This window comes from Pan paniscus, chromosome 2 (genome assembly GCF_029289425.2).
Source record: "Pan paniscus chromosome 2, NHGRI_mPanPan1-v2.0_pri, whole genome shotgun sequence".
Classification (NCBI taxonomy): domain Eukaryota; kingdom Metazoa; phylum Chordata; class Mammalia; order Primates; family Hominidae; genus Pan; species Pan paniscus.
The window spans coordinates 183,346,883-183,374,341 of NC_085926.1; the positions used below are offsets into that span (position 1 = coordinate 183,346,883).

General features: G+C 45.2%; 2 protein-coding genes across 3 annotated transcripts in view; one reads left to right on the plus strand and one right to left on the minus strand.

Annotated features, from left to right (window-relative positions):
* MAP3K13 (mitogen-activated protein kinase kinase kinase 13) overlaps nucleotides 1–14,448 on the plus strand; it is a 203,046-nt gene extending 188,598 nt beyond the window's left edge. For both annotated transcript variants that reach the window (XM_034957847.2, XM_003806606.4), the window contains 4 exons: nucleotides 1,048–1,834; nucleotides 5,387–5,457; nucleotides 8,280–8,577; nucleotides 10,408–14,448. In XM_034957847.2, coding sequence (XP_034813738.2) covers nucleotides 1,048–1,834; nucleotides 5,387–5,457; nucleotides 8,280–8,577; nucleotides 10,408–10,509 — 1,258 coding nt within the window. In that variant the 3' untranslated portion in view covers nucleotides 10,510–14,448. The remainder of the gene's footprint in view (nucleotides 1–1,047; nucleotides 1,835–5,386; nucleotides 5,458–8,279; nucleotides 8,578–10,407) is intronic.
* A 3,232-nt stretch (nucleotides 14,449–17,680) lies between these two features.
* TMEM41A (transmembrane protein 41A) lies at nucleotides 17,681–27,115 on the minus strand. Its single transcript, XM_003806607.7, has 5 exons — nucleotides 26,928–27,115; nucleotides 24,913–25,066; nucleotides 23,232–23,393; nucleotides 22,701–22,839; nucleotides 17,681–19,828 (listed from the first exon to the last, which is right to left on the minus strand). Exons 1-5 carry the CDS (start codon nucleotides 27,044–27,046, stop codon nucleotides 19,608–19,610), a joined length of 795 nt encoding a protein of 264 aa, XP_003806655.1. The 5' UTR covers nucleotides 27,047–27,115; the 3' UTR covers nucleotides 17,681–19,607.
* Between the last annotated feature and the right edge of the window lie 344 nt (nucleotides 27,116–27,459).

The following is a 27,459-nucleotide window of genomic DNA, read 5'->3' on the forward strand; positions in this document are numbered from 1 at the left end:
TCTTGATCCCAAGTGTTTAAAATTTCTATTGAAAGTTCTGCTCTTGTATGCAGCTGATCTGAATGCAACAGTTTTGGTTCCCATTGAGTGGAAAGTTTGTTTTTCTGTTAGAATTGTGTAAGCTGAGCCAAATGAGATGTCTATTGGGTTGGCTATTGTTTCTGCTGTTAATCATCAGTTCTCTTCAATTAGGGCATGAGTAAGATGAATTTTTTTCCTCACAAATTGATGTGGTTGGTCTGCTCCTGTGGGCTTCGTCTTCAACATCATCTCATCCCTTCTTTTTTTTTTTTTTTTTTGAGACAGAGTCTCACTCTGTTGCCCAGGCTGGAGTAGTGTAGTGGCACCATCTCGGCTCACTGCAACCTCCGCCTCCCGGGTTCAAGCAATTCTCCTGCCTCAGCCTCCTGAGTAGCTGGGACTACAGGCATGCACCACCACGCCCGGCTAATTTTTGTATTTTTAGTAGAGACGGGGTTTCACCACGTTGGCCAGGATGGTCTCGATCTCTTGACCTCGTGATCCACCCTCCTTGGCCTCCCAAAGTGCTGGGATTACAGGCATTAGCCACCGCACCCGGCCCATCCCTTCTTAAAGAAGTTACCCATTTGTAAACTGCTGATTTCTTTGGGACATTGTCCCCATAAACGTTTCATAAAGCATCAATGTTTTCACCATTCTTCCACTTAAGCTTCACCACAAATTTGATGTTTGTTCTTTAATCGTAGCAGAATTCATGTTGCTCTGATAGGGGCTCTTTTCAAAGCGATTGTTCTTAGTGCCTCAATCTAGATCGTGCTTAGAGATGTTACCGATAAGTTGGTATGAGTTTATTTCCATGCAAAAAATTGTGAGATCCATGCATAGTTTCTTCATAATATGCATCTTCCATGAACATTTGGAAGACCCCTCATGCGTTATCTCTGTTGGATAAATCCTGATGACTGCTCATTCAAAGGCTCTGTGTATTGTAAGTCTTAGGATACATTTCCCCAAACTTGAATGTGTTTTCATGTGTTTCACATTAAACCTGTTCTTTCCTCCCAGGCCAGACTTGTTGAGATCAGAAGGGATCCCCACCACAGAAGTGGCTCCCACTGCATCCCCTTTGTCCGGAAGTCCCAAAATGTCCACCTCTAGCAGCAAGAGCCGATATCGAAGCAAACCACGCCACCGTCGAGGGAATAGCAGAGGCAGCCATAGTGACTTTGCTGCAATCTTGAAAAACCAGCCAGCCCAGGAAAATTCACCCCATCCCACTTACCTGCACCAAGCTCAATCCCAATACCCTTCTCTTCATCACCATAATTCTCTGCAGCAGCAATACCAGCAGTCCCCTCCTGCCATGTCCCAGAGTCACCATCCCAGACTCAATATACACGGACAGGACATTGCAACCTGCGCCAACAACCTGAGGTATTTTGGCCCAGCAGCAGCCCTGCGGAGCCCACTCAGCAACCATGCTCAGAGACAGCTGCCCGGCTCGAGCCCTGACCTCATCTCCACAGCCATGGCTGCAGACTGCTGGAGAAGTTCTGAGCCTGACAAGGGCCAAGCTGGTCCCTGGGGCTGTTGCCAGGCTGACCCTTATGACCCCTGCCTTCAGTGCAGGCCAGAACAGTATGGGTCCTTAGACATACCCTCTGCTGAGCCAGTGGGGAGGAGCCCTGACCTTTCCAAGTCACCAGCACATAATCCTCTCTTGGAAAACGCCCAGAATTCTGAGAAAACGGAAGAAAATGAATTCAGCGGCTGTAGGTCTGAGTCATCCCTCGGCACCTCTCATCTCGTCACCCCTCCAGCGCTACCTCGAAAAACAAGGCCTCTGCAGAAGGTAAAGTGTAATGATGAGAGTGGCCTGCGTCACTGCCTTCAAAGAATGCCAGAGCCTGTCATGTTATACACATTAGAGAGCATATGTAAAAAGTATACATTTTGTAAAAGGACAAGATAACAGAAACATAAATAGAAATTTATTTTACTTTAAATTCGTTCTTTCCACACTGCTTAAGTGATAAACTACGGAATACATTTTAGGAACTACTGAACCAGAGGACTGAGTCAAGTGTATGTATAATAACTTATTTATAGATAACTATATACTGGGGATATGGGCTGCACATGGTGGCTCACACCTATAATCCCAGCACTTTGGGAGGCCAAAGCAGGAGGATCACTTGAGGTCAAGAGTTCGAGACCATCCTGGCCAACATGGTGAAACCCCGTCTCTACTAAAAAAATACAAAAATTAGCCAGGTGTGGTAGCACACACCTGTAATCCGAGCTACTCGGGAGACTGGGGCATGAGAATTGCTTGAACCTGGGAGGCGGAGGTTGCACTGAGCCGAGATCACGCCATTGCACTCCAGCCTGGGTGGTAGAGCGAGACTCTGTCTCAAAAAACAAACAAACAAAAAGACTATATAGTGGGGATATGTAATCAAAATAGTTTGGAAACTACTATGCTACAGCTCTAGTCCTGAGGGATATTATGGGAAGTAAAGAGCCTGTTATAGAGTAAGTTTAAGAAGCACAGTATTCTCTCATCCCCTCATACAGATTCCTAGGGCATATTAACAGTCCTCTGCTTTGAGAAATCCTGCAGTAAACTTGTTTAACCGAGCATTTCCCTCACCTATTTGAACATACAGCCTTTTTAAATTAACATCTATTAATCCCCTGTGGCACTAGCTTTCTTCACACTTTGGAAAACATTGCCTTAATTGACAGGCATCGTGACCCAGATAGTTCTTAATCATTGAAACCTGTTTCTCTCCTCCTTATCCACTGGCTGCCTGGGATTTGTTACCTGGGAAGCAGACTACCATAGCAGGAGCCTAGGAGTCAGACAGACCTTACTTTAAAGCCAGGCTCTTGGCCAGGTGCGGTGGCTCATGCTTGTAATGCCAGCACTTTGGAAGGCCGAGGCAGGTGGATCATGAGGTCAGGAGTTCAAGACCAGCCTGGCCAGCATGGTGAAACCCTATCTCTACCAAAAATACAAAAATTAGCCAGGCGTGGTGGCAGGCACCTGTAATCCCAGCTACTCAGGAGGCTGAGGCAGAGAATAGCTTGAACCTGGGAGGTGGAGGCTGCAGTGAGCCGAGATCCCGCCACTGCACTCCAGCCTGGGTGACAGTGTGAGACCCCCATCTCAAAAAAAAAAAAAAAAGGCCACGCTCTTCCATTTAGTACCTCTATGGACCTCAGTTTCCTTGTCTATAAAATGGGCCTAATATTGGACTCTGCCTCATCAGTTGATATAAAGACTACATGCATAAATACATATAAAGCATTTAGAACAGGGCCTGGAACGTAGCACTTTTCCAAAAGTATTAGCTCTTCTTGCTATGAGTCAAAAAATAAGATTATGTATGAAAAATGTTTACAACATGGTAGACACCCACCCAATTCTAAGTATGGTTTCATCTCATCATCATTGTTCACCAGGAATTTAGCTGAAGGAATGAAAGGGTATAAAATGTAATGAGTATGTTTGGTCAACTAGGCATTGAGTAGAAAAGAAGCTGAAGCTGAGGGCTGTCATCTGGAAACTGCGTTTCCCCCTCCACCTACATTGCTGCTCCTATACTGACTAAGCAGTCCCAGGGATTAAATTGTGTTTCAGGGGGTGGCCGCGGTGGCTCACACCTGTAATCCCAGCACTTTGGGAGGCCAAGGCGGGTGGATCACCTGAGGTCAGGAGTTCGAGACCAGCCTGGCCAATATGGGAAACCCTGTCTCTACTAAAAATACAAAAATTAGCCGGGCATGGTGGTGCACTCCTGTAATCCCAGGTACTCGGGAGGCTGAGGCAGGAGAATCACTTGAACCCAGGAGGCAGAGGTTGCAGTGAGCCAAGATTGCACCACTGCACTCCAGCCTGGGCAATAGAGCAAGACTCTGTCTCAATAAATAAATAAATACATAAAATTGTGTTTCAGCTGGTACAGTTGATTTGGGCCGATCCATTCTCTCCTCCTCCAACTCCGATGGCCAGTAACTTGTATTTTTTGATAACTTCTTTATTAAGATATAATTTGCATACCATACAGTCCTCCCATTTAAAGTGTATAGTTCAATGCTTTTTATCCACAGAGCTGTGTAACTATCACCACGACCAATTTTACAACACTTTTATCACCCCAGAAACAAACCCCACACCCTTTAGCAGTCACCCCATTCCCCAGGCTCCCCCAAATAACATGTATCTTTGAACCTTTCTCATGCCATTGTGATACCATCATCAGGTCTTTAGGCCATAGAACACACACCTTGTACATTTGGCTTCATTGGAACCTCACTCCCACAGAGCAGCTCAACTTTTCTTTACCAAAACATAGTCCCACAGGTCCTCCTAGGGTAAACTGCTCATCTCAGCAGTCAGGATAACTTCATCTCTGTCTTTCCTATTTTTAAAAAAAAAAAAAAAAAAAAAGCATATCAGAATACAAATGAGTAAGATTCATGATATTTTAGAACTGACTTTTTAAAAGGTAAATTATTCTCAATATTTGGTACAGTTCCTTGGACCCAATTACCCACCTTACAAGCGATTGGGTAATCCAGCGTATCATGATGCTGTGGTTAAGGACAGTTGATCTTAAGTGTGGCTGCTCCTATGCCCTTGGTGTGAGATGAGTTCTCTGTAAAGGAAGATCACCTCAGTCAGGACACTTACCCCGCCTTCCAGATCAACCATGGAGCCCCAGCAATCACAGGGACTCAGGTGTCCCAGCCAGAGCTCCCTTATTGCTGCCAACATGCTGACTCAATAAAAATGCATTAAGCACCTTCTTTTAATTGACAAACAATAATTATATATATTTAGAGGGATAACACCAATTTTGTATGCAGTATTGTATTAATGGAGTGAGGCATACAGTACAAACAGGATATAGTCTGACCCTCAAAAATGTCTATCTAACTACATAATATTAGTGAAAAAGGGATTGGTATATAAAAAGGGAAAAAGTAATTGTTCGGCTTTGAGGGTTTCAAAGATCAATTCTATAACAGAGCCTGGAACCACTAGTGACAATGATTACAAGAGACTGACCCCAAATCCAAGACCTCCTCTCCAACTTCCCTCTCCATCACTCACCTCTGGACACTTTAATAGAGCCATCACCTCTCTGAGGACAAAGAAAATTTCACTCAGTTCTACACGTCTTCCAGCATCTCATGCAGGCCCGCCATCATAGGTACCCTGGAAAAGTTACTAAATGAATAATGAGGACATGTATGTTAAAGATGACATTCAGCAAGCTACTACTAAATGCATGACTTTTGATGATAATTACATTTTTTACGGGTAGTGGGGATGGGGTGAGAGAGACAGAGTGACACTAAAATAAATAAAACTCTTAATCCTTGTTCTCCTCAGAGTGGAGATGACTCCTCAGAAGAGGAAGAAGGGGAAGTAGATAGTGAAGTTGAATTTCCACGAAGACAGAGGTAAAACCAACAAATGCACACGATTGCTTTTAGTGGAATGGGGAAAAAAAATCCTAAGTTTGCCACACCTGCTCTTCAACCACAGGTGATTCCCTGGCAGCCACCTTATAGGGAACTTTGAACTCACTGTGTTCATGTTTTCCTGTTGCTACATTTTGGCAGTTGTTCGTGCACAGCAGATCCTAGTTCATTAGCATTCATTTTACAGCAACTTCATGATGAGGAGCATGAATACAGATTCAAGGTTACAACTGAGAATACAGTGGGCAGTTTGTGACAGATGGCCACGCTGTTTTATGGGTAATTGTGTTGGTTTCTAGTGTGCCTTCCTGTGTTGGTCTGCTCAGGCTTCTGTAACAAACTGGATGCTTAAACAACAGAAATTGATTTCTCACAATTCTGGAGCTGGGGAAGTTCAAGATCAAGGTTCTAGCTGACTCAGTTCCTGATGAGGGCTCTCCTACTGGCTTGCAGACAGCCACCTTCTTGCTGTTTCCTCACATGGCAGAGAGAAATCTTCCTTCTTTTAAAAGGTCACAGTCTTATTGGATTAGGGGCCCACTCTTATGACCTCATTTAATATTAATGACCTCCTAAAGACCCTATCTAGAGGGTCTATCTAGATACAATTATATTGGAGTTTAGAGCTTCAACCGATGGATTTGGGAGGAAGGCAATTCAGTCCATAGCATTCCCCATGCCTTAGATTTTATACCTCAAGTTAAATATGATTAGATAAGTTGAATCCACCTTCAACCCAGCCTTAGAAATAGCTTCTTGCTTAGATAGCGATAATAATATTCCTGCTAGGAGTCAATAAGGGCCATCTCCCCTTACTTCTAGAATAAAAGCTGCCTCTAATGTAGAGGAGAAGATAGTTTTCCTACCAAGAGGTCTTTTTCTGCTAATAGACATTCTGTTCTTGAAGAGTAATGCTCTAAGAAGTCTCCCCAGGAAGGTTTGTGTACCTGCCTGGAAACAGGAATTCCCTACAAACCAAAGGACTCCTGGCCCTTTGATAAGTTATATTCTGGATCCCCGCATTACACACAAAATTGAAATCTGTTCTCATTCCCTGCTATTCCTGGACTCTTTATGACCTCTTCTTATATATCCATGATCTGCCCCCCTGACCCCCAACCAACTCACCCCATCACCTGTCCTGGGCATCAGCCAGGCCTAGGTCATATGGCATAAAATCTCTTTGTACTAGGCCGGGTGCCGTGGCTCACACCTCTAAACCCAGCACTTTGGGAGGCTGAATCGGGAGTTCAAGACCAGCCTGGCCAACAAGGCGAAACCCCGTCTCTACTAAAAATAAAAAAATTAGCCAGGCATGGTGGGGCATGCCTGTAGTCCCAGCTACTCAGAAGGCTGAGGCAGGAGAATTGCTTGAACCCAGGAGGCACAGGTTGCAATGAGGCGAGATGGCACCACTGCACTCCAGCCTGGGCGACAGAGTGAGACTCTGTCTCAAAAAAAAAAAAAGAAAAAAACAAAACTCTTTATACTAAGAAATACAGAAAGATCAGACAATGGCAAAAGAAAAAGGAAGTCTTTATTATTTGTTTTCTTATGTTTTTTTAAGCCAGTGTAAGCTAGTAACATCCTTATTTACTAAGCTGCTTATAAACAACGGGAAGGAACTGAGGAACTTTTGCAAATTATCTCCCCAGAAGCATTGGCTCATCAGAGCCAAACTCAGATGTTAACTGGAATGAGCTACTAACTAGCTGGGCAGTACCCACAGCTGCAGAGTGAATGTTCCTTCCAAGCTCATTTCTGTTGAAGGTTGGTCAACAGAGGTAGTGAAAGCACTTGGGCCTCCAGGGCCACCATGCCCAGTGGACACTGGGCTCTGGGAAATGAAGCTGGGGTGGATTGACAGGGAGGTGAGGGATGGAGGTTAGAGAAGGACACTGATCAAAGTGTGTGTAGACCCAGCCCAAGCCTCAGCTCTGCCTTTTCTCATGGTGTGGCCTTAAACAAGTCACTTCCCTTCTCTGGCTCCAGTTTTCTCATCTGGGAAATGAGTTAGTCCAGAAATTCTCCAGAGTCTCTTTCACCTGTGAGAATCTATGACTCTCTAAATAAGAGGCATAATTTCAATTTGGACATTCCATACTATGCATACATGTACATAACGTGATTAGACAAGCTGATTTTTTTCAAAGGCCAGTCATAGCCATCAGCTTGGAGTGTAGTGTTTAGTCACATAAATATATAAACCAAATGAAAGGGGAAATTAAAATTTCCTTCTTGTGTTAGTCACCTTGGGCTGCCATAACAAAATACTACAGATTGGATGGCTTAAACAACAGGAACTTATTTCTCAAGTTCTGGAGCTGGGGAAGTCCAAGATCAAGGTGTCAGCAGATTCAGTTTCTCATGAGGGTTCTCTTCCTGCCTTGCAGACAGCCACCTTCTCTGTTTCCTCACATGGTCTTTGCCCTGCACATGAATGTTGAAAAAAGGTGGGAGGGAGGAATGGAGAGAATCTCTTCCTCTTTTTATAAGGCCGCCAATCCTATTTGATTAGGACCCCACCCTTATGATCCATTTAACTTTATTTACCTCCTAAAAGCCCTATCTCCAAATACAGTCGCACTGGTATTAGGGCCTCAACATGGAATTTCATGGGGGATAAAATTCAGTCTATTGCCTTAATGTTAAAAGTTAAATAGTTTCTACCTATCTTGATTTCTTAGGCCTCCTTGATGGCAGGGAAAAAACTAGATTATCTCTACCACTACTATGAGTGACAGATAAGGAAAGAAAAGCAGTTCCTCTGACTAAGTTCTCCTGGTTCTTCTTGGTTCTAGGCCCCATCGCTGTATCAGCAGCTGCCAGTCATATTCAACCTTTAGCTCTGAGAATTTCTCTGTGTCCGATGGAGAAGAGGGAAATACCAGTGACCACTCAAACAGTCCCGATGAGTTAGCTGATAAACTTGAAGACTGCTTCTCAGAGAAGCTAGACGACCTGCTGTCCCAGACGCCAGAGATTCCCATTGACATATCCTCACACTCGGATGGGCTCTCTGACAAGGAGTGTGCCGTGCGCCGTGTGAAGACTCAGATGTCTCTGGGCAAGCTGTGTGTGGAGGAACGTGGCTATGAGGTGGGGGCTTCTCCCTTCTCCTCCCATCACTGTTCCCTTTTTTGCTCTTTGGGGTTCAAGTCTCTAGGGCCTTTACAATTTTCATTTAATAATAAGATACAACAGTGGCCTTGTATTAGTCTGTTTTCACACTGCTATAAAGAACTACCCGAGACTGGGTAATTTATGAAGAAAAGAGGTTTAATTGACTCACAGTTCCACAAGCTGTACAGGAAGCACGGCTGGGAGACCTCAGGAAACACAATCATGGCAGAAGGTGATGAGGAAGCAAGCATGTCTTCACATGGTGGTAGGAGAGAGAAAGCAAAGGGGAAAGTGCCACCCACTTTGAAACCATCAGATCTCATGAGAACTCACTCACTATCATGAGAATAGCAAGGGGGAAATCCACTCCCATGATCTAGTCACCTCCCACCAGGTGCCTCCCCCAACATTGGGAATTGCAATTCAACATGAGATTTGGGTGGGGACACAGAGCCAAACCATATCAGGCCTCCAAGAAGTAAGTAGACGTACAGAGATCAACAGAGCTCCCAGAAATGAGGGCAGTTTCTCCCAAATGACACACACACATTGAACTGCTCAGGAACCCTTCATGTCAAGATTTAACTCAAACATCACCTCCTCCCACTCCTATCTCCCAACATGGTTAAAGGTCTGAGCCCAGGTCAGGTGTGGTAGCTCATACCTGCAATCCCAGCACTTTGGGAGGCTGAGGCAGGAGGATCACTTTAGGGTCAGGAGTTCAAGATCAGTCTGAGCAACATAGCAAGACCTTGCCTCTACAAAACAAAACAAAAAATTAATTAGCTGAGTTTGATGGTACATGCCTGCAGTCCCAGCTACTCGGGAGGCTTGAGGTGGAAGGTTCTCTTAAGCCCAGGAGTTTGAGGCTGCAGTGAGCTATGATCACACCACTGCACTCCAGCCTGAGCAACAGTGAGACCCTGTCTCTGAAAAAAAAAAAAAATTATTTTAAAGGTCTGAGCTTCCCCCCTCCATGCCCTGACTCTTCCCTGGATGATGCCATCATAGGACATATAGCACTTTATTTCATATTCAGGACTGCCTTTGGAGAGGCAGGCTAGCATAGTGGTTGTAAGTGTAAAGCCTGGAATCTGACTGCCTGAATGCAAATCGTAGCATTCCACTTACTGTGGGACCCTGGCAAGCCACTTAACCTCTCTGTAAAATGAGGATGATAATAGCATGTGTCTCATAGTGTTATCATGAGGACTAAATGGATTAACAGATGTATTAATAAAGTACTTACCACCGGGCGCGGGGGCTCACGCCTGTAATCCCAGCACTTTGGGAGGCCGAGGCAGATGGATCACAAGGTCAGGAGATCAAGACCATCCTGGCTAACACAGTGAAACCCTGTCTCTACTAAAAATACAAAAAATTATCCGGGCATGGTGGCAGGCACCTGTAGGCCCAGCCGCTCAGGAGGCTGAGGCAGGAGAATCGCTTGAATCCGGGAGGCGGAGGTTGCAGTGAGCCAAGATCGTGCCACTGCACTCCAGCCTGGGCGACAGAGTGAGACTCCATCTCTAAATAAATAAATAAGTAAAGTACTTACAACAGTGCCTGGAGCATAGTAAACGCTATATAAGTGGTTGTGTGGTGGGCACTGTTTTTATTGTCGTAGCAATCACAATCATCATGTGTTTTCTTTCTCCATAAGCCCCACAAGGACAGGACCTGGTCTCGTTTACCTTTGTAGCCCCCTTACCAAGCACAGTGCCTGTTGTGTGGGAGGTGTTTCACATATATTTACTGAGTGATTATAGAAATGAATTAAGGTTTTATTTTGTCTTGCCTTTGCAGAACCCCATGCAGTTTGAAGAATCGGACTGTGACTCTTCAGATGGGGAGTGTTCTGATGCCACAGTTAGGACCAATAAACACTACAGCTCTGCTACCTGGTAATGAAGGAATACACATCCTGAAGATCTCGTGACTATACTGGCATTTCAGATCCACCCCACCCCCAGACTCATCCCACTCTCTCCCAGCATTTTGTCTGGGAAGAGAGACTACCCCATCTTTACCACCCCCTAGAAATGAGCTGCAATAACAGGAACATGAGACTTCGCAAATCTCTGGAAAATAATATCCAAATGAAATTAAGTCTCACTGAACATTTCAATCAAGAATGGCAGGGATCTATTTTATTGAATATTCTAGCTACTGTAACATTGATATTTATTTTTGTTTGACATTTTAACACTTTGTACTGCAAAGAGTGAACTATGTATGAGATAGAGAGACAATAATTTCTTGCAAAAAAAAAAAAGAGATGAAAGAACAGAAAAAAAGAAATAAGTGGAATTTAAGAGCAACATCCTTGGGAATTTGTGGGGCCGGGAGGTATTATTGCTGCTTGAACAGGGGACCAGGTCTTTTGGCCATAAGTGACTAAAGAAGAGCCAGAGCAAGACATTGAACATTTTAGAACACAAAGAACAGCAAAAGAAAAGCAATTCCAGGCAACTTGTGAACAGACCATATTCACTTCAACCAGCTTGTCCAGGTGGCTTACGGAAATGACCTAGAAAAGTCTGGTGACCAGATACTTGCACCCAACGTCTTCAAGGGCATGTGCTTCCTCTAGGAGGGAAAAACAGACAAACAAACAAACCTGTGTATGTGGAAGCTGGTTTCATTTTTAAATGTTTAAGCAGCAGTTGGTAGTGAGGTTTACAGATAGTGTCAAATCTTGTTTTTGGCAAATACGTCCCTTTTTAGTGCTGTCACTGTCATTACCTTGGCAAATGTGCTACCTTGACCCAACGTGTTGATCTTTCATACTCAAGTGCCATTTCCTTGTAGCTCATTTCCTTTCTGCCTGCTGACCACTTCCTGTAGGAACAAAGGTTGGGGGGCAGTACTGAGGAGGAGAAAAGGGTAAGAGAGGAAGAACATCTACAGTGGTGTTAGGAAAACGAACGTGCAATTTATAAAACTCCATTCTCAGGATCACTCAGTTCAGCTACGAGGAGAAGATGGAATCACCCCTCTCTGGAGCCAGGTTGCTTGTCTACTTGAGTCATATTGATTCAAGCAGGAGAACAGACTTTGAAGGCAGCTAGGATGTATGTGTGTCTATACAATGTCTGAGCCCAAACCATCCCTTTGTTTTTATTCACTAACTCATTCTATCTTAGAAGTTCTTTTTTTTTTTTTTTTTGGTTTGTTGGGTTTTTTTTGTTTTTGTTTTTGTTTTTGTTTTGTTTTTCGACAGAGTTTTGCTCTTTTTGCCCAGGCTAGGGTGCAATGGCACAATCTCGGTTCACTGCAACCTCCACCTCCCAGGTTCAAGCTATTCTCCTGCCTCAGCCTCCCGAGTAGCTGGGATTACAGGCGCCCGCAACCACGCCTGGCTAATTTTGTATTTTTAGTAGACACGGGGTTTCACCATGTTGGCCAGGCTTGTCTCAAACTCCTGACCTCAGGTGATCCGCCTGCCTCGGCCTCCCAAAGTGCTGGGATTACAGGCATGAGCCACTGTGCCCGGCCTATCTTAGAAGTCTTAATGATTGGCTACCACTGTCAGAATAAAGGCAAAAACAAGCAGCTTGCAAAAGGCAACTCCTCTCCCAGCACAACAGCATTTTTGTTCAATGCTACTTGTAAAATATCTTTTACTTCACTCCAAATCAATGCAGTTTTAAATAACTGGATTTGAACATTTGTGGAAAGAACAAGGGATGCTGAGCAGGGATAGGAAAGATTTTTACATTGCCAAAAGCATGAGGTCCTGCCTGTCTCCAGGGTCATGGGCTCTGAAAAGCATTCCAAGGTACTTCATGGTGCCTTGGCCTTAAGGAAAATTTTTTTTAGAATTTTATGTACAAATAGGTGTTGACCTAGTACCTGTCCCTGTCTCCAAGATAGATTACGTCAAACAACCTCTCTAGATTCACTGGACTCTTTGACACTGCATCATGTTGGACGTTAGGAAATACTTGCACAGACAGCTGTTAAACCATTTCCAATGCACATGAAAATGTTGCCGCTCCTCTGGGTTTTACTGATTGCAACAGCCAAAAAGGAAAGGCAGGAGGGAATTTAGAGTTCCTTTTGCTTGTTTGATCCATTTGTTTACACTTTATGTTGATACATTGATTTAAAATGTAGTGTCTGTGATTTATAGCTCTTAGGATGAAGGAAAATGTTTAATTTATACAAAGAACAGTATTGTTTGCATTAAATTATTCCATTTTGTAAAAATTCTGTAGCTGGACTACATGAAAGATCTTAAGTTATGGCATTATTATCATTGTTATTTTATTTTATAATATTATCATTCTCATTTTCTGTCGATCAGAAGGTGTGATTTATGATGTGGCACAATGGTTGTGTTTATTGCTAACCAGGAATTATTATGGATTTTATGATTTTAATGAAGGAATGAAAATGGAACTCCCATTTGGGAGCTCCCTGGTATTGATCTTAGCTGTGTTCCCTAATTTTCTGTGTACAACAATCATCTGAGGACGCATGTTCTGCCCTGAAGCCCAATGGATACATTGTGATTTTGACTTGATCATGAAAGCTCCTGGGTGGGCCGATGACCCCCAGGATGTCAAATAGTGGATGGACATATAGTTAAAAAGCTGTAAACTTTCTAAAGTTTCTTAGGAAATAAATTCATGGGACTATATTAGAAATAAAAAGAGAATGATTTAATGTCCTGAGAGGAACAGACCTAGAGGGTTTCCACACAGGGCTCATGGATTTGTTTCAAGAATTGACAACATAGTTTGCAATCTCCTTCCTGCCAGACCCCTTTGTTCTCCCACCTTTATTCTCCTAGTGGGGAGTAGCAGGGAGACTAAAAAAAGAAATGGTATACAGTAGTCCCCTCTTACCCATGGCTTCATTTTTCATGGTTTCAGTTACGCTCAACGGCAGTCCAAAAATATTTGATGGAACATTCCAGAAATAAACAATTCATAAATTTTAATTGCACGGCATTCTGAGGAGCATGATGAGATCTTGCCCCTTGCTGCCCTGGATGTGATCCTCCCTCTGTCCAGCATATTCATGCTGCTCATCCGTTAGTCACTTAGTAGCAGTCTTGGTGATCAGATCGACTGTCTTGGTTATCAGATGACTGTATCGCAGTGCTTATGTTCAAGTACCCCTGTTTAATTAATAATAGCCCCAAAGGGCAAGAGTGCTGTGCCTAATTTACAAATTAAATTTTATCATAGATATGTAAGTATAGAAAAGAAAACATAGTATATATAGGGTTTGGTACTATCAGAGTTTTTAGGCATCTACTGGGGGTCTTGGAATGTATCCCCCAGAGATAAGGGAGGACTACTGTATATACACGTAGGGCATGACATAAAATGCCTAACTGTGATGTCATCCTAGAACAAGACTAAAGAACTTCTTTAAGAAGGAGGCCTGGTCACTTAGAGGACCAACAACTGGAAAAAAAGTCTTGAAAGGCTATATTTTCCATCCTCTTGACTCCAGATCTCACTGCACTGTAAATCTCTCTGGTTCGTTATTCCTTGGAACAGAGATGCTACAACTCTATGTCTTCTTTCTATCCAACATAAAACACTGGCAGTTTTGTCCAATTCTTGCCCACCTTTAGTGGCAACAGAGAAACATGAGGGTCAGCTTTTATCTTACATCTTTCAGTGATGGTCTTCCTAGAAAACCTACCCCTGATACCTCGTAATTTTGATCAGTTTTTTTTGAATTCTCATCTTGATTATCTGTTACGCTATTGTCATCATACAGCTTATGTGGATTAACTGTTATGAGTATGTTAGGGTAGTACGTAGTGGCTGAATCTCAGTCATTCATTGTATAGTCGAGAGTTGAATAAAGTCCATATTGAACACATTTTTTTTAAGTAGAATTGACTAGAGCTTTCAGAGGAGAATAAGGTCCTTAGTGGAGGTTAAAAAGGGAAATACCTTTTCTAGCCCAGCCTGGTCCTTCGCTGCCTGCCTTGTGATAACCGGGAAAATCTTGAATCGATGTATGTTTCTTTGAGAATGACTCCACAGTCATCTGAAGAGTGTTGAATCAAGAGCTCAGGGAAGTTATGAGCTAATTCTTCAGTCCTGACAAGTGTGTTACAACAGTGCTTCCAGGAACCTCACAAGACTGTGATTTCAAGCTGCTTCATTGATGGAAAGTTTCACCATCTTGGGATGAATGTCCATGTTCCGTTAGTGTCTGTTTTTGACTGACTGCAAGATGATGAGTTTTAATTTGGGTTGCAGATGAGCATTTGGTTCTGATTTTCATCTATTTCAAGATCATATCCTCTGGATAACAGTTCCTTTTAAAATTGCTTTGCAGAGGGGCTAAGCCTGCATCTACTTTGAAATTATAATGGACCTTACCACCACTTAAGTTTAGACCTGTTTGCAAGATGGTGGGGAGCTCCTGCTGAGAAAGATGAAGATGCTAGCTCTATTGTAAACTAGCATCTTCATCTAGCTACTTGAAGTTGAGATGCTATATTTTAAATTGTTGGCATCAAACAAATCTATCCTTCTAGAAGTAAAGACATTTTGAGTAGGATTTAGTAAGTACTGGACATCTCCTGTAGAGCTTCATCATGCTAAATTATTCCCCTCTCCTTTTCTAAGTAATAGATGTGCTTGGGTTTGGGATTTACCTGGCACCAACCCAGACTTTTTTTTGGGGGGGTGAGGGCGCAGGATCTCACTCTGTCACCAGGTTGGAGTACAGTGGCATGATTATGGCTCACTGCAGCCTCAACCTCCTGGGCTCAAGTGATCCTCCCACTTAAGCCTCCTGAGTAGCTGGGACCACAGGTGTGTGCCACCATGCACAACAATTTTTTTTTTTTGTAGAGATGGGCGTCTCCCTGTGTTGCCCAGGCTGGTATCGAACTCTGGGCTCTAGCGATCCTCCTGCTTTGGCCTCCCAAAGTACTGGGATTACAAACGTGAGCTGCCATGCCCAGCCTCCAGACTATTTTAAGTGCCCTCTCCCACTGTGGAACATTGGCATCCTTTAAGAATAAATGCATCCTTTTTGATCAAATGATTTACTCTTTTTTTCTTCAATGTCCTCATGTCTCAATTTTTTTTTCCTTTTCTTAAAACAGTCCCACTTGAACTTCCTGGAACTGAATTCTCCAGAACATAATATTTATAATCCATAGAATTCCTGCCCTGCTCTGCAGTAGAGTGTGCTGTTTTGTTTTCCCACTGAGCCAGAAGCCAAAATATTATACTCCCACTTACCACCGTCTACCACCTCCAAGACCAAGACCAACCTTATGTATTGAGCATCGTATCTTTCCTACTGAGCCTAGACACAGCCTCAGAACCTCTCAACATAGCACTTGGAGCAACAATTGCCGCTTCATTGGAATTGCCATTTGAGCTTGAGTTAGCCCCAATGGCAGAACGACAGGCTCGCACTAGTGTCCACCTGTGACTGTCAGGGGCGGTACCACAGAAAGGGGAAAGGCCACTTGCCTCTACCCACTGCCCTTTTGGACAACAATTCCAATTGAAGGAACACCAATCACTGATGGATCCCATTCCAAAATGTCTCTTCATTCACATCATTTAATTCTGTTGAATGAATATGTTCCTCCCTCACCTTTTATAAACAGAAAATTAATATAAGTCCCAGTTACTTGCTTCTTAGACTCTGTGAGACTCATGTACCAAAACAATGTGACATTCTTTTCGAGACTTTGACTTGTACTGTCAGTATGAATTTAGTGCCTTTCCAGGCAGCAAAATGTTTCTTCTTTGCTGATTTCATAGGACAAATATCCTAGGATACTCACACCACCAGTGTCACCAACCTCACAGACTGGCACATTAGAATCATATTAATCTGCTTGTTTGCATGTTACAACTGATACTGCAAAAGCCTATTCAAGTCGGACTGAACTAGGCTAAGCGGAGGACCCTTGTGGAACCTGGAGCATTTCTCAGGGACAGGTGGCTAAAGAGGGGAGCTCTAAAATCACTGCTCTGAGAAACAGGAGGTGGGTTAAGGCTTTTGTTAACTGTCATGTGGCCAGGGTACGATGGCAGGACTTCACAGAGCAGAGCCCTAAGCAGATGGCAAGGCCACTGTAAGGAAGCTCCCGGCAGCATCCCAGGTCTGCTCTCCAGAGCCACTTCACAGCACTCAGGGATCGCTGGCTCCCGGCCCCAGGCTGCTGTCCAGTGACCAGGTGGACAGGGTCCTCCAGTGACTGCAGGCCAAGGGAACCCCAGCCAGCATGTGCAAGCTACTAGGAAGATGTCCCATCTTGCCCATATCACCCCAGTGGCTCTTCACCTTCAGAGTGACCACTTCCCAGACTCTGGAAGTGGGAAGACCCTCTTTGACGCTTTATTAATTTGAGCTCCTATCAACTTGGAGCAAATGAATTTCTCTTTTGTGGTTTTAAGTCTCCAAATGAACCCCCTTACCTGGCTCCCCTCTGGTCTCCTGTACTGTCAGTCCCCAGCTCCCAGTGTTGTTTTCTGATGCCAGCTCCCTCTCTGTATTGAACAGCAATGGGAACAAGAATGACTATCAAAGCAAACAAATGCATGGAATTAAACAAAAAGTGTACTTCACTGTTTTCTAGTCCTGTCTTTTTCTAAATGTACTGTTTGTGCCCTGAGAGCTGCCTTAATAATCTCAGCATTTGTCAGAACTTGAGGGAAAGGAAGACTTTCCATGACTGGGTTTCCTGCAGCCACAAAAAGCAGGTAATGGAGAAAGCTAGTTTCTGTGACTCTTGTATTTGACACAGCCACAAAAAGAAGGGGCAATCATCATTTTATTTGGTGACAGCCTCTTCTTCAGTATTCTGTAAAAGCTAGACTGGCACTCTGCTTCTTCCCTATGCTTTCCTGCTGCCCATCCGGTAGCTACTCCTGTTACTACTGACCCCACTATACAGGAGCAGAGAGAGAAAATGAAGATGAAAATCTGGCTTCTGAGAAATTATTTTGGTAAGAAGCATTGAGAGTGGAAAGCTTAAAACACCATTTTGGACTGTCCAATTTTCAGCCAATCCTAATTCCCACTGGCAAAGGTAGTTGAAAGTTAGCAACATGTTCAAACAAGCACCACACAGAACACTTACATCCATTTATTTGGGAAATTGCTTCGCCTGTAAACTCACAACTGATAAGGCACATTATTGCAAAACTGTCGGGGTGGAGGGAGGGAGGCAACTCTAAGGATCCTGAAAAGGGGCAAAGGGCACACACTTGCGATGATGTGGAAAACATGTTTCTCCTTCCCTCCCCCTACTCCAGAACACCAAAGGCCACAGTCTTCAAAGTCTGCTGCCTCCTTCCCCCACTCTCGTTATCAAGGCTTCTTTTAAGGAAACACGTTTTAAACAATGAAATCCTTGGTGTGAAAGGATCATACCATAACCAAAAACCATCACCTGGGGATGCACTCTTCCTATGAAACGTGAGTAATTCCCAAGAATTCATGTAGAACAAGAGGCATAGATTAAAGTCTTGGCAAGACTCTTGGCCAAACCAAATCATCAACCCAGCAGATGATGCCCAAAAGCAGCAGTCTGGTAAGTCCTGATGAGTTACTCCTGTGGGGTGCAAGATCACAGGGCTGGTCAGTTTAGGTGCCAAGGTCCTTCTGTCTTTGGAAGCATTAATCCAGGTCTGTAACAATTCTGTACTGCAGCTAGAGGAAGTAATGACAGCTATAGGCCATTAAGATACAACACAACAAAGTTATCAGAAGCCAAGGTTTCCTCTTTGAAGTAAAAGATAAATTAAAAGATACAATTGTTTAGTTACTCTAAGCAAATAAAAAAATGAAAAACATTCAGAGGGTATACTGCCTGATGGCCCCATATACTGAACCCATTCTCCTAGCATGACACAGAACGGATTCCTGCAGAAAGGACAGATAAAATGTTTGCCTGGTCATGATTCAGGTGAGTCAAGGGCCCTGCCCCATCCAGATGGGTAAGAATTTCTCCAGAACATATCCATGACATACAGCATTTGCTCCATTCATATTTTATAGTCTGTTTGCAATCAGCTTAACTGTCAGGACATGCGATCATAAGGAGGTTTGACATACATGGTAACGTCAGCGTGTCTGAACACAAGAGCGTGACAGAAATCATCATGTATGTGACAACACGTGGAAGTCCTAGGCAGTTCGTCAACTTGTTTCACTTGGCTTATGAAGAGGTAGGTCATCAGCAAAGAAGTACAAAAGAAATGCTCTTCAAGAGACTAACAGAAGATGATGAGCGGTGTCAGTGATGTGAGTTCCCGTGTCATCATCGGTACTAAACATCCACAAAGATGCAACAGGACATCTGTCCCAGCAGCCTGTCACTCTGCAAAAGCAGTACTCTGGACAAGGACAATCAGCATCTTCTCCCAAGGCAGCTCAGGGGCTGGCATGAGGCAAATACAACAGGCTATCCCGAGCTCCTTATTAGACCACAAAATACAAACAGCATTTTCTTTCTCTTTTTTTTTTTTTTTTGTCGAGACAGTGTCTCACTCTATCACCCAGGCTGGAGTGCAGTGGTGTGATCTTGGCTTACTGCAACCTCTGCCACCTTGGTTCAAGCAATTCTCCTGCCTCAGCCTCCCGAGTAGCTGGGATTACAGGTGCCTGCCACCACGCCTGGCTAATTTTTGTATTTTTATTAGAGACAGGATTTCACCATCTTGGCCAGGCTGGTCTTGAACTCCTGACCTTGTGAACCACCCGCCTCAGCCTCCCAAAGTGCTAGGATTACAGGCGTGAGCCACCGCGCCCGGCCACAAACAGCATTTTCTAGGAGGCATCCGTTGCAGTGTCTGCTACACCAGGGCTGGTTTGAAAACCTGATGTAACACACCTTCAAGAGCAGAGTGTCCTTTCTGACAAGACACTGCACATGGATGCACAGTGTCCACATCACCTATAGAAGGCAATCAAAAACAGTGAGGGGCTTTAGAGCACCACATCCATTACACAAATAAGCAACTGAGTCCAGGGACGTGGCAAACAGAAAATCCAGATCATGTGTCTTTTCTACTGTGTATATGATTAGCAGTACTTGTTTCATTCAATTGCAGATGTTTCTGACTAAATTTTTTAATGAGGGTTCCAGGAATTAATGCCACCATGGCAATGGCCAACAGCTTAAAGACAGTGTCCCAGGAGAAAAGAGCATCCAGAGAGGTTAGGGTTGACAGGATGGAGCCTGTCTGCACACAGATGAAATTATATGGGATCAAACCTGGAAGAAGAAAAGGACAAAGCGCCTGTTACAAGCAGCAGCAAAATTAAGAAAATAATAATTCAGAATGTCACCAGGAACAGTGACTACGGTTTTTTTTTGCTTGACTCTTGACCCTTATACATATTAACTCTTTCCCTTCTTTCCTTCTTTTCTATTATTTTCCCTCCTTTCCTCACTTCCCATATATGCCTGTCTTGTTCAACAAAAGAACTTGAGATATTTACACAAATAATACATGCTACTATAAGATAATTTTAAAATAGGGCCAGGAATGGTGGCTTATGCTTGTAATCCCAGCACTTTGGGAGGCCGAGGTGGATCACCTGAGGTCAGGAGTTCGAGATCAGCCTGGCCAACATGGTGAAACCCCGTCTCTACTAAAAACACAAAAATTAGCCGGGTGTGGTGGCATGTGCCTGTAATCCTTGCTACTCAGGAGGCTGAGGCAGGAGAATCACTGGAACCTGGGAGGCAGAGGTGGCAGTGAGCCAAGATCTTACCACTGCACTTCAGCCCAGGCGATAGAGCTAGACTCTGTCTCAAAAATAAATAAATAAATAAATAAAATTTTAAATAGGAAAAGCAAAATGCGTGCAGAAGAATACAAGACATCAGGGAGTACAGTTAGTAAAAAAATGCATACGGTTCACCTGTTTGCCAAAAGTGGGCCCCAAATTTGGGTCTGAGTACCCAACAGCCAAAGTAAAGAGAGAAGTGCCATTGTTGACAAACAGTTTTTTAAAAGAAGTACTATTCACATTCTGTACTGTCTCAAAGATGTCATCAAATCCACTGGATTCCAAAAGTCTGGCTGGCTGAACAGGCTGGCTGCAGAACAATCAGCTGGTGACATTGTTAAAAACCACATCCTTGGGCTCCACCCCAGAAATTCTGGTTACTTGGTTCTGGGGTAGTGCCCAGGAACCTGTATTTTAAAAGCCCCTTCTCCACTCCCACCCTGAGATTCCGATTGGTTTGGAACACTCTGATCGTCCATTTCTCTTCTATAGGAGAGGAAGTATACAGGAGATGAAGATCCCAGACCCCTCAGGGTCACACAGCTTGTGAGACAGAGGACAGGAAGCCTGGTCTCCAGAATCTTGCCAAGCCTCATGCCACCTAGGTAATTAGAAGCAGCAAACCCCCACTAGCTGAGGGCCTGAGGCACTTTGTCTGAAAGCCAATATGACCAAAATTGGCTGTGGTAGATCTTGCTTCTATTTAAGATCTCCATTTCTCTCAGGTATCTCCTATTAATAGCAGCTGCTCAACCACAGATTTGCTCTGTTTGACCTAGAAGCCCTGAATCGTCTTTCCCTCTAGGATCTAAGGGAGGTTTAAGAGAAAGAGATCCTTGCCTTAGGCTTAAGGAGGGTGGTTTTCTTCCAGTATGGAGAAAGTAGCAAACACTGATTTTATAGGATGTTAGCACTTTACCACTCTGATAAAGGTGGTCCAAGGCCCATATTTCAAGAAACACTGCTCTAGTCCCAGCCCCTTATCTGGACGAGTGGCCCGTTCAGACTAAGTAGCTCGCTGCAGGTCATATAATTGTCAAAGGCAAGGAGAAACTTTAGATATCATCTAATTCAGTAGACTGCAAAACTCAGGATCCAGCGGAATCCCTTTTAGGGACTAACTACTTGCATCACCTGGAAAACGTTAAAAGATCCTGATCCCTGAGTCCTACCCCAGAGATGATTTAGTTGATGTGTGGTGTAGCCTTAGCTTAGGGATTAAAATCTCCACAGGTGATGTTTTGTTGTTTTGTTTGTTTTTGTTTGTTTTTTTGCTTTTTTTTTTTTTGAGATGGAGCCTCACTCTGTCACCCAGGCTGGAGTGAAATGTCATCCTCTCAGCTTACTGCAATCTCCGCCTCCCAGGTTCAAGCCATTCTCCTGCCTCAGCCTCCCAAGTAGTTGAATTACAGACGCACACCACCACGTCAGGCTAATTTTTGTATTTTTAGTAGAGATGGGGTTTCACCATGTTGGCCAGGCTGGTCTTGAACTCCCAACCTCAAGTGATCCACCTGCCTCAACCTCCCAAAGTGCTGGGATTACAGGTGTGAGCCACTGAGACCGGCCTCCAAGTGATTTTTAATAGGTTTGCAGGCGATTCTTAATAGGTTTGCAGTTTGAGAACGACTGGGTTTGCAGTTTGAAAATGACTGACTAGGAACTGGATTAAAATGCATATTCCCAGATCCCACTCCCAAGATTCTGATTCAGTAGGTCTGGAGTAGGCCCCAAATCTAGATTCTCAACAAGCCCCCTGACCCTAACAATCTGATAAAGGTGGCCCAAGGCCCACACTTTGAGAAACACTGCTCTATTCCTAGCCAGGTGGTCCATTGAGGGTAAGTAGCTTGCTGCAGGTTGTGCAATTGTCAAAAGGCAGGAAGGAACCACACTGATGCCAGCAATTCCTAAGGCAGAACTTAATCAAAACAGGGGCCAAAAACCAGACAGGAAGTCCCTTGCTCTGCTCCTTTCTTCTGTCCCCACTCAAAACTCATGGACACACACCCTCATTCCAACCCTGCTCTTCCTGCTAGCATTTACTGAGTACTTACTATGGGCCAATTTGTATACTTTACACAGACCATCTCTTCTAATCCCAGTGCCTAGTGCATACAGCCATGCAATGGACAATCTTTATTTAGTCCAAAAGTATTTTTATGGGTTTTCATGTTGAAGCCTGAGCAGATCTGAAATCAGGAATCATTTCTTTAGATCATAAGGCTTGAAGTCACACTTTGTGAGCCTGTGTTCTCAGAAGCAGGCACGTGCTCACGTGGCCAATAACCCAGGGCAGACCCCCAGCGTGACAGCTCTGAAGACTCAAACCCACCCCACTAGCATCTTACCGATAAGAACTGAGAAGAAGAACTGCACGATGGGAATGTTCAGAATCGGGGCCGAGAGGTTCAAGAACCAGTTTGGTGTCATGGGGAAAAGTCTCAAAAACAATAAGAAAAAAAACAAGCTGTTTCTGTTCTCCTCCACCTGTAGCCAAAGAGAAGAAAGCTGTTAAGAAGCAGAAAGGGTCTCCAGGTGTTGAAAACCTGCTGGTGCCAGGCACTGTTCTAGACACTTTACATAATCTGTTCCCAATTCTTCCAACAACCCTCCAGGGAAAGACTGTTTTCCTCATTTTAAAATAGAGATGCTGAGGATCAGAGAAGTCGAGAACTTGCCCAAAGTCACAGAGCTGGTAATGATGGAGCTGGGATTTGATCCCAGGTCTATGTCTCCTGAAGACATCAAAAGAACCCCTAGGACCTCCCGAGACAGCGTGGAAGAATACTGTGGGAAATCCCTGCCACTCGCTTCTCTCAAGGCCATGCACATAGTGACTCTCTGGGGTCCCAGCTCTCAGATGTGACCCCTCCCCTTACCTTTCTCTGCAGCAGGGCCACTTTATCAGGAAAGTAGGACACCACCAACTGTTTGCCAAAAATACTGGAGAGCAGGTAGCAGCATGTGGCACCCACCGAGGTCAACACACAGCACAGCAGAAGCCCCAACCATGGCCCAAACAAGGCACCAGCTAAAACATTCTGCAAATAAAACAAACCCTCAGGCATGTGAACATCTGGCAGCTACCAGGCACTTCATCTTGGAGCCTGAGAGTCATAGGTTCCCTCCTCCTTCACTGCTTTTTTCTAAAACTAAACTAAAACCCAATTGCGTTATTTATTTATTTTTAAGAAACAGGATCTCGCTCTGTCACCCAGGCTGGAGTACAGTGACATGATCATAGCTCACTGCATCCTCGAACTCCTGGACTCAAGTGATCCTCCTGCCTCAGCCTCCCAAGCAGCTAGGACTGTAGGCACACACCACCACATTCACCTACTTTTTAAAATTTTTTGTAGAGATGGGGTCTCACTGTGTTGCCCAGGCTGGTTTCAAACTCCCGGACTCAAGTGATCCTCCCACCTCAGCCTCCCAAAGTGCTAGGATTACAGGCGTGAGCCACTGCCCCAGGTCCCAATTGCCATTTAAAGAGGTGAATGAAAAATTATGAAAAGGCTGGGAACTACACCTGCCGTCAGTCTCTTCACCTTGAAAATGAGGATAAGGATAAAAGCCTCAGGGGGCAGGAGAGAATGAAATGGGATCTGTGGCTGTGATAGATTCTGCAATGACTGGGGCTCCAAGAAAGTAGAAATGAAACTCACGAGTTATTTTTACTATTTCAAAAGATGAACACAAACCATGAATTTTCCCTTGGTAAGACCACGCAAGCTATGTAAGATGTCTTGTTTCTTTGCTTTTTGCTGGAATTACATCTATGCAGTATGCTAATACCGGGGTTCCATGTTGACCAGAGCTCTAGCCGACATTTGAAGACGTCTTGGTTTAAGAAAAAGGGAAAAGTGAACCAATACTTCCTAAATGCATTTTGGTTGGTAGACATCATCCTGACAAAACATGGGATCCAAGAGAGAAAGTAAAAGGAAGCCTTGGAAGTGGTAAGCTGGGGAGCCGCTGAGCACTGTGTTAAGCGCTTGACTACATGTCCTGTGTAATCCTCACTACATCCCTGAGTCATGCCATCCTTGCCCCATTCTACAGGTGAGAGATTAAGTATCCTCCCCAAGAGCACAGCAGGCAGAGTCAGGGTTCACCCTCAGGTCTGGATGTGGAGCCCCCACCAAGCAGCAGCTGGCTCTCTGCCCTGAAGAGGGATCAGTTCAAGACAGAAGACAGACATAGGGCAGCCTCAAGGAGTCAGCCCCTGACCCCGAGCCCTACACACCTCCCCTGCCTCTCTTGGACATGTTTGCTTTTCTTCTAGTTTCCGACAAGGAAACTGTTTGAGCAGGTCCAGCCTCAGCCTAGAGGAGAGAAACAGGCTGGGGTGGGAGAGGGAAGCAGTACAAAAGGAAGCTGTCAGTGTCTCCCACTTCGGTGCTCAATCCCTCAGTAGGCGCGGAGGGCCACTGTGTGCCAGCCCCGATACACCCACTGTCACTTTTAATCATCCCCACACAACAATCCCATGAGGTTACAGGGGAGTATCCAAATTTTACAGATAAGGAAACAGGGTTGGAGGGAGGGTAGGACACTGACCAGGAAGCTGGAGCCGGGGATGGCAAAGCCCTGTTTGTAGAGGTAGGCGCCGCAGAAGAGCAGGAACACGTAGGCCTGGTGCTCCTTCCGGTACTCTCGAAGGACCTCAGAGAGCTCCCGCAGCTCTGCCAGGTCGGAGGGGAACCACAGCGACCTGGGGATTTGGAAAAGCAGATGGAAACATGAGTTCAGATCAGTCCAGTGCCCATGAAAGTCACTCGCTGTGTCTTCTTTTCAGAGTAGGTTTATAAATATGCCCATCATCTGGTCTGCTGGGAACACATACACTCCCAATGACAGATGACCTGATACGACGTTGCAGAGACAGACAGGAGAGCCCTAGTTTGGAAGCAAGAGACCTGGGTTAGCATCCCAACCCTGCTACTTTCTGTTTTATGTCCTTGGACTAGTCCCTGAGTCTGTTTCCTTATCTAAAAAATGAGGGGTTGGTGCTAAACAGTCATTAAGTTCCCCTTTAGCTCTGGGATTTTAGAATCTGTTCTTAAGAGGCAAATGGATTCATTTCCAGGCAAGTTCTAAATGTCCTAAATTGCCTTCCTTTCAAGGACACTGCCTCCCCCACAAACCAAGAACAATTCAGACTTCAAACTGTTCCTGAGGTGCCAAGTAAAACGACTTTTTAGCATTCACTATAAAGCCAATTAGAGATTCTTCAGGAAAGTATATCTATCCCATAGGATAAATGTAACTTTTTTGATAATATGTCAGGCTTGAATCGAACCCTTTCAAAGAGCCTACTATTTAACTCTGCTCTTAATCTGGTCCTCAATGCACTTTGAATCCTGTCCAAGGGTTATAGTATAAAGACTACCTTGCCTCTGCCATCTGAACAGTCTTTGAATCCATCACTGATTAATCATGAGCAAACCCTCCTACTTCTCACGAGAGTTTCTCTTGGTATGTCCGACACCCACAGCAGAGCCTTCTTAGCTACAGCAAAAGAATACAGTAACTGAAAACAGCTGCCTTAATAGTCAAATATCAGTAATTCCCTTAACCACGCAATGCTGTACTAGGCACACTTCCATGCACTTTATAAAGAGTATGCAGCACTCACAAAAACCGGCCAGGTAAGTATTGCTCTGCCTCCTGCCTCGACCAGTCGTTCATTAGAAGGGGAAAAGGAGGCCAGGCGCGATGGCTCACGCCTGTAATCCCAACACTTTGGGAGGCTGAGGCAGGCGGATTACCTGAGGTCAGGAGTTCGAGACCAGCCTGGCCAACATGATGAGACCCCCCCCACCCCGTCCCTACTAAAAATACAAAAATTAGCCGGCCGTGGTGGCGCGCGCCTGTAGTCCCAATTACTTGGGAAACTGAGGCAGGTGAATCGCTTGAACCCGGGAGGAGGAGGTTAAAGTGAGCCGAGATCGCGCCACTGCACTCCAGCCTGGGTGACAGAGCGAGACTCCGTCTCAGAAAAAAAAAAAAAAAAGGTAAAAGTAGAGACAACCAGGAAGACGGGCAGAGTCGATAATTAATTCGTGAATAATTTAAAGTTGTCTATGCAACATTTCTCCTGAAGATCTAATGTCTAAAGTCTCAAGGGCAGACCTGACGTAAGTGGGGTGGGGAGGAGGAGAGGCAGTTGAAAGTGGACTTGAAGAGGCTGGGGGCCCGCACGGGGGCGAAGTGGGCTGGAAATGGGGCCCAGGGCTGGGACTGGGAAAGCAACGGCGCGAGCAGGCTCAGCGCCGCGTCTCCCTCGGCAAATCCACCCAACCAAAGGCCCCGCGGCGTGACGCCCTGCGCACCCTGCAGCCAGCACCACACAGGTCCCAGTCAGGCCCGGAGCCGGGCTCCCATCCACCCTTCTGTCCGAGACCGTGCGGACGCGGGCCCGGATACCAGACCCGGATTCCAGTCCGATAAGTGAACCTCAATTCCCAACGCCTCCGATACCGGAACCCGAATCTCCGAATCTCCGATTCCCAGCCCCGGTCCTCGGACCCGGCTCCCTTCCTCTGACCCGAACCCGGATTCCCGCCACGCACCTGCCTCCAGCCTCCTCGGTGGAGCCCAGTCTCCGCCCGCGGGGCAGTCGCGTCGACAGCAAGTACAAGGCGAAGGTGCAGCCGGCGAAGACCAGAAGGAGGCCGAGCAGCGGGCGCATGTCGGCTCCGCACCCCGGCCCGCGGGGCAGCCGAGAAGCTCACTTGCACGCCGGGACGCAGCGGCGGGCGGACTGAGCCGGCGGAGCACGTTCACTGACGGACCAGGGAGGGGTCCGCGCCAAGACCCGCCTCCGAACCAGGCCCCACCTCCTGAGCCAGGCCCCCGCCCCCGATTCTGACTCCGCCCTCTCTGTCCTTCGGTGGAGACTCCGGGAAAAACCTGCCTCCCGGTCTGCCCTCTCTCCGTCTGTCTGTGCTTGTTTTTCTACGTTTATCCCTGTCGCTTTCCCCACTTATTCTGCAGGCATGGCGCGCCCCCAGTGCCGGCTCGGTGCCAGGGCTGGGAGATCCGGGGGTGAATCGTGAGCCCGGCCCACAGCGAGCTTGCAGTCTAGAGATCAAGGCAGTCTTG

Bases quoted from the DNA above. Each gene is read 5' to 3' on its own strand.
- TMEM41A (XM_003806607.7), bottom strand. From the start codon at position 27,046: ATGCGCCCGCTGCTCGGCCTCCTTCTGGTCTTCGCCGGCTGCACCTTC. The intron at 23,394-24,912 runs GTCAGTGTCCTA...TTTTATTTGCAG, and splicing joins TCCCCGGCTCCAGCTTCCTG to AATGTTTTAGCTGGTGCCTT. The intron at 22,840-23,231 runs GTAAGGGGAGGG...CTTTGGCTACAG, and splicing joins TGGCCCTGCTGCAGAGAAAG to GTGGAGGAGAACAGAAACAG.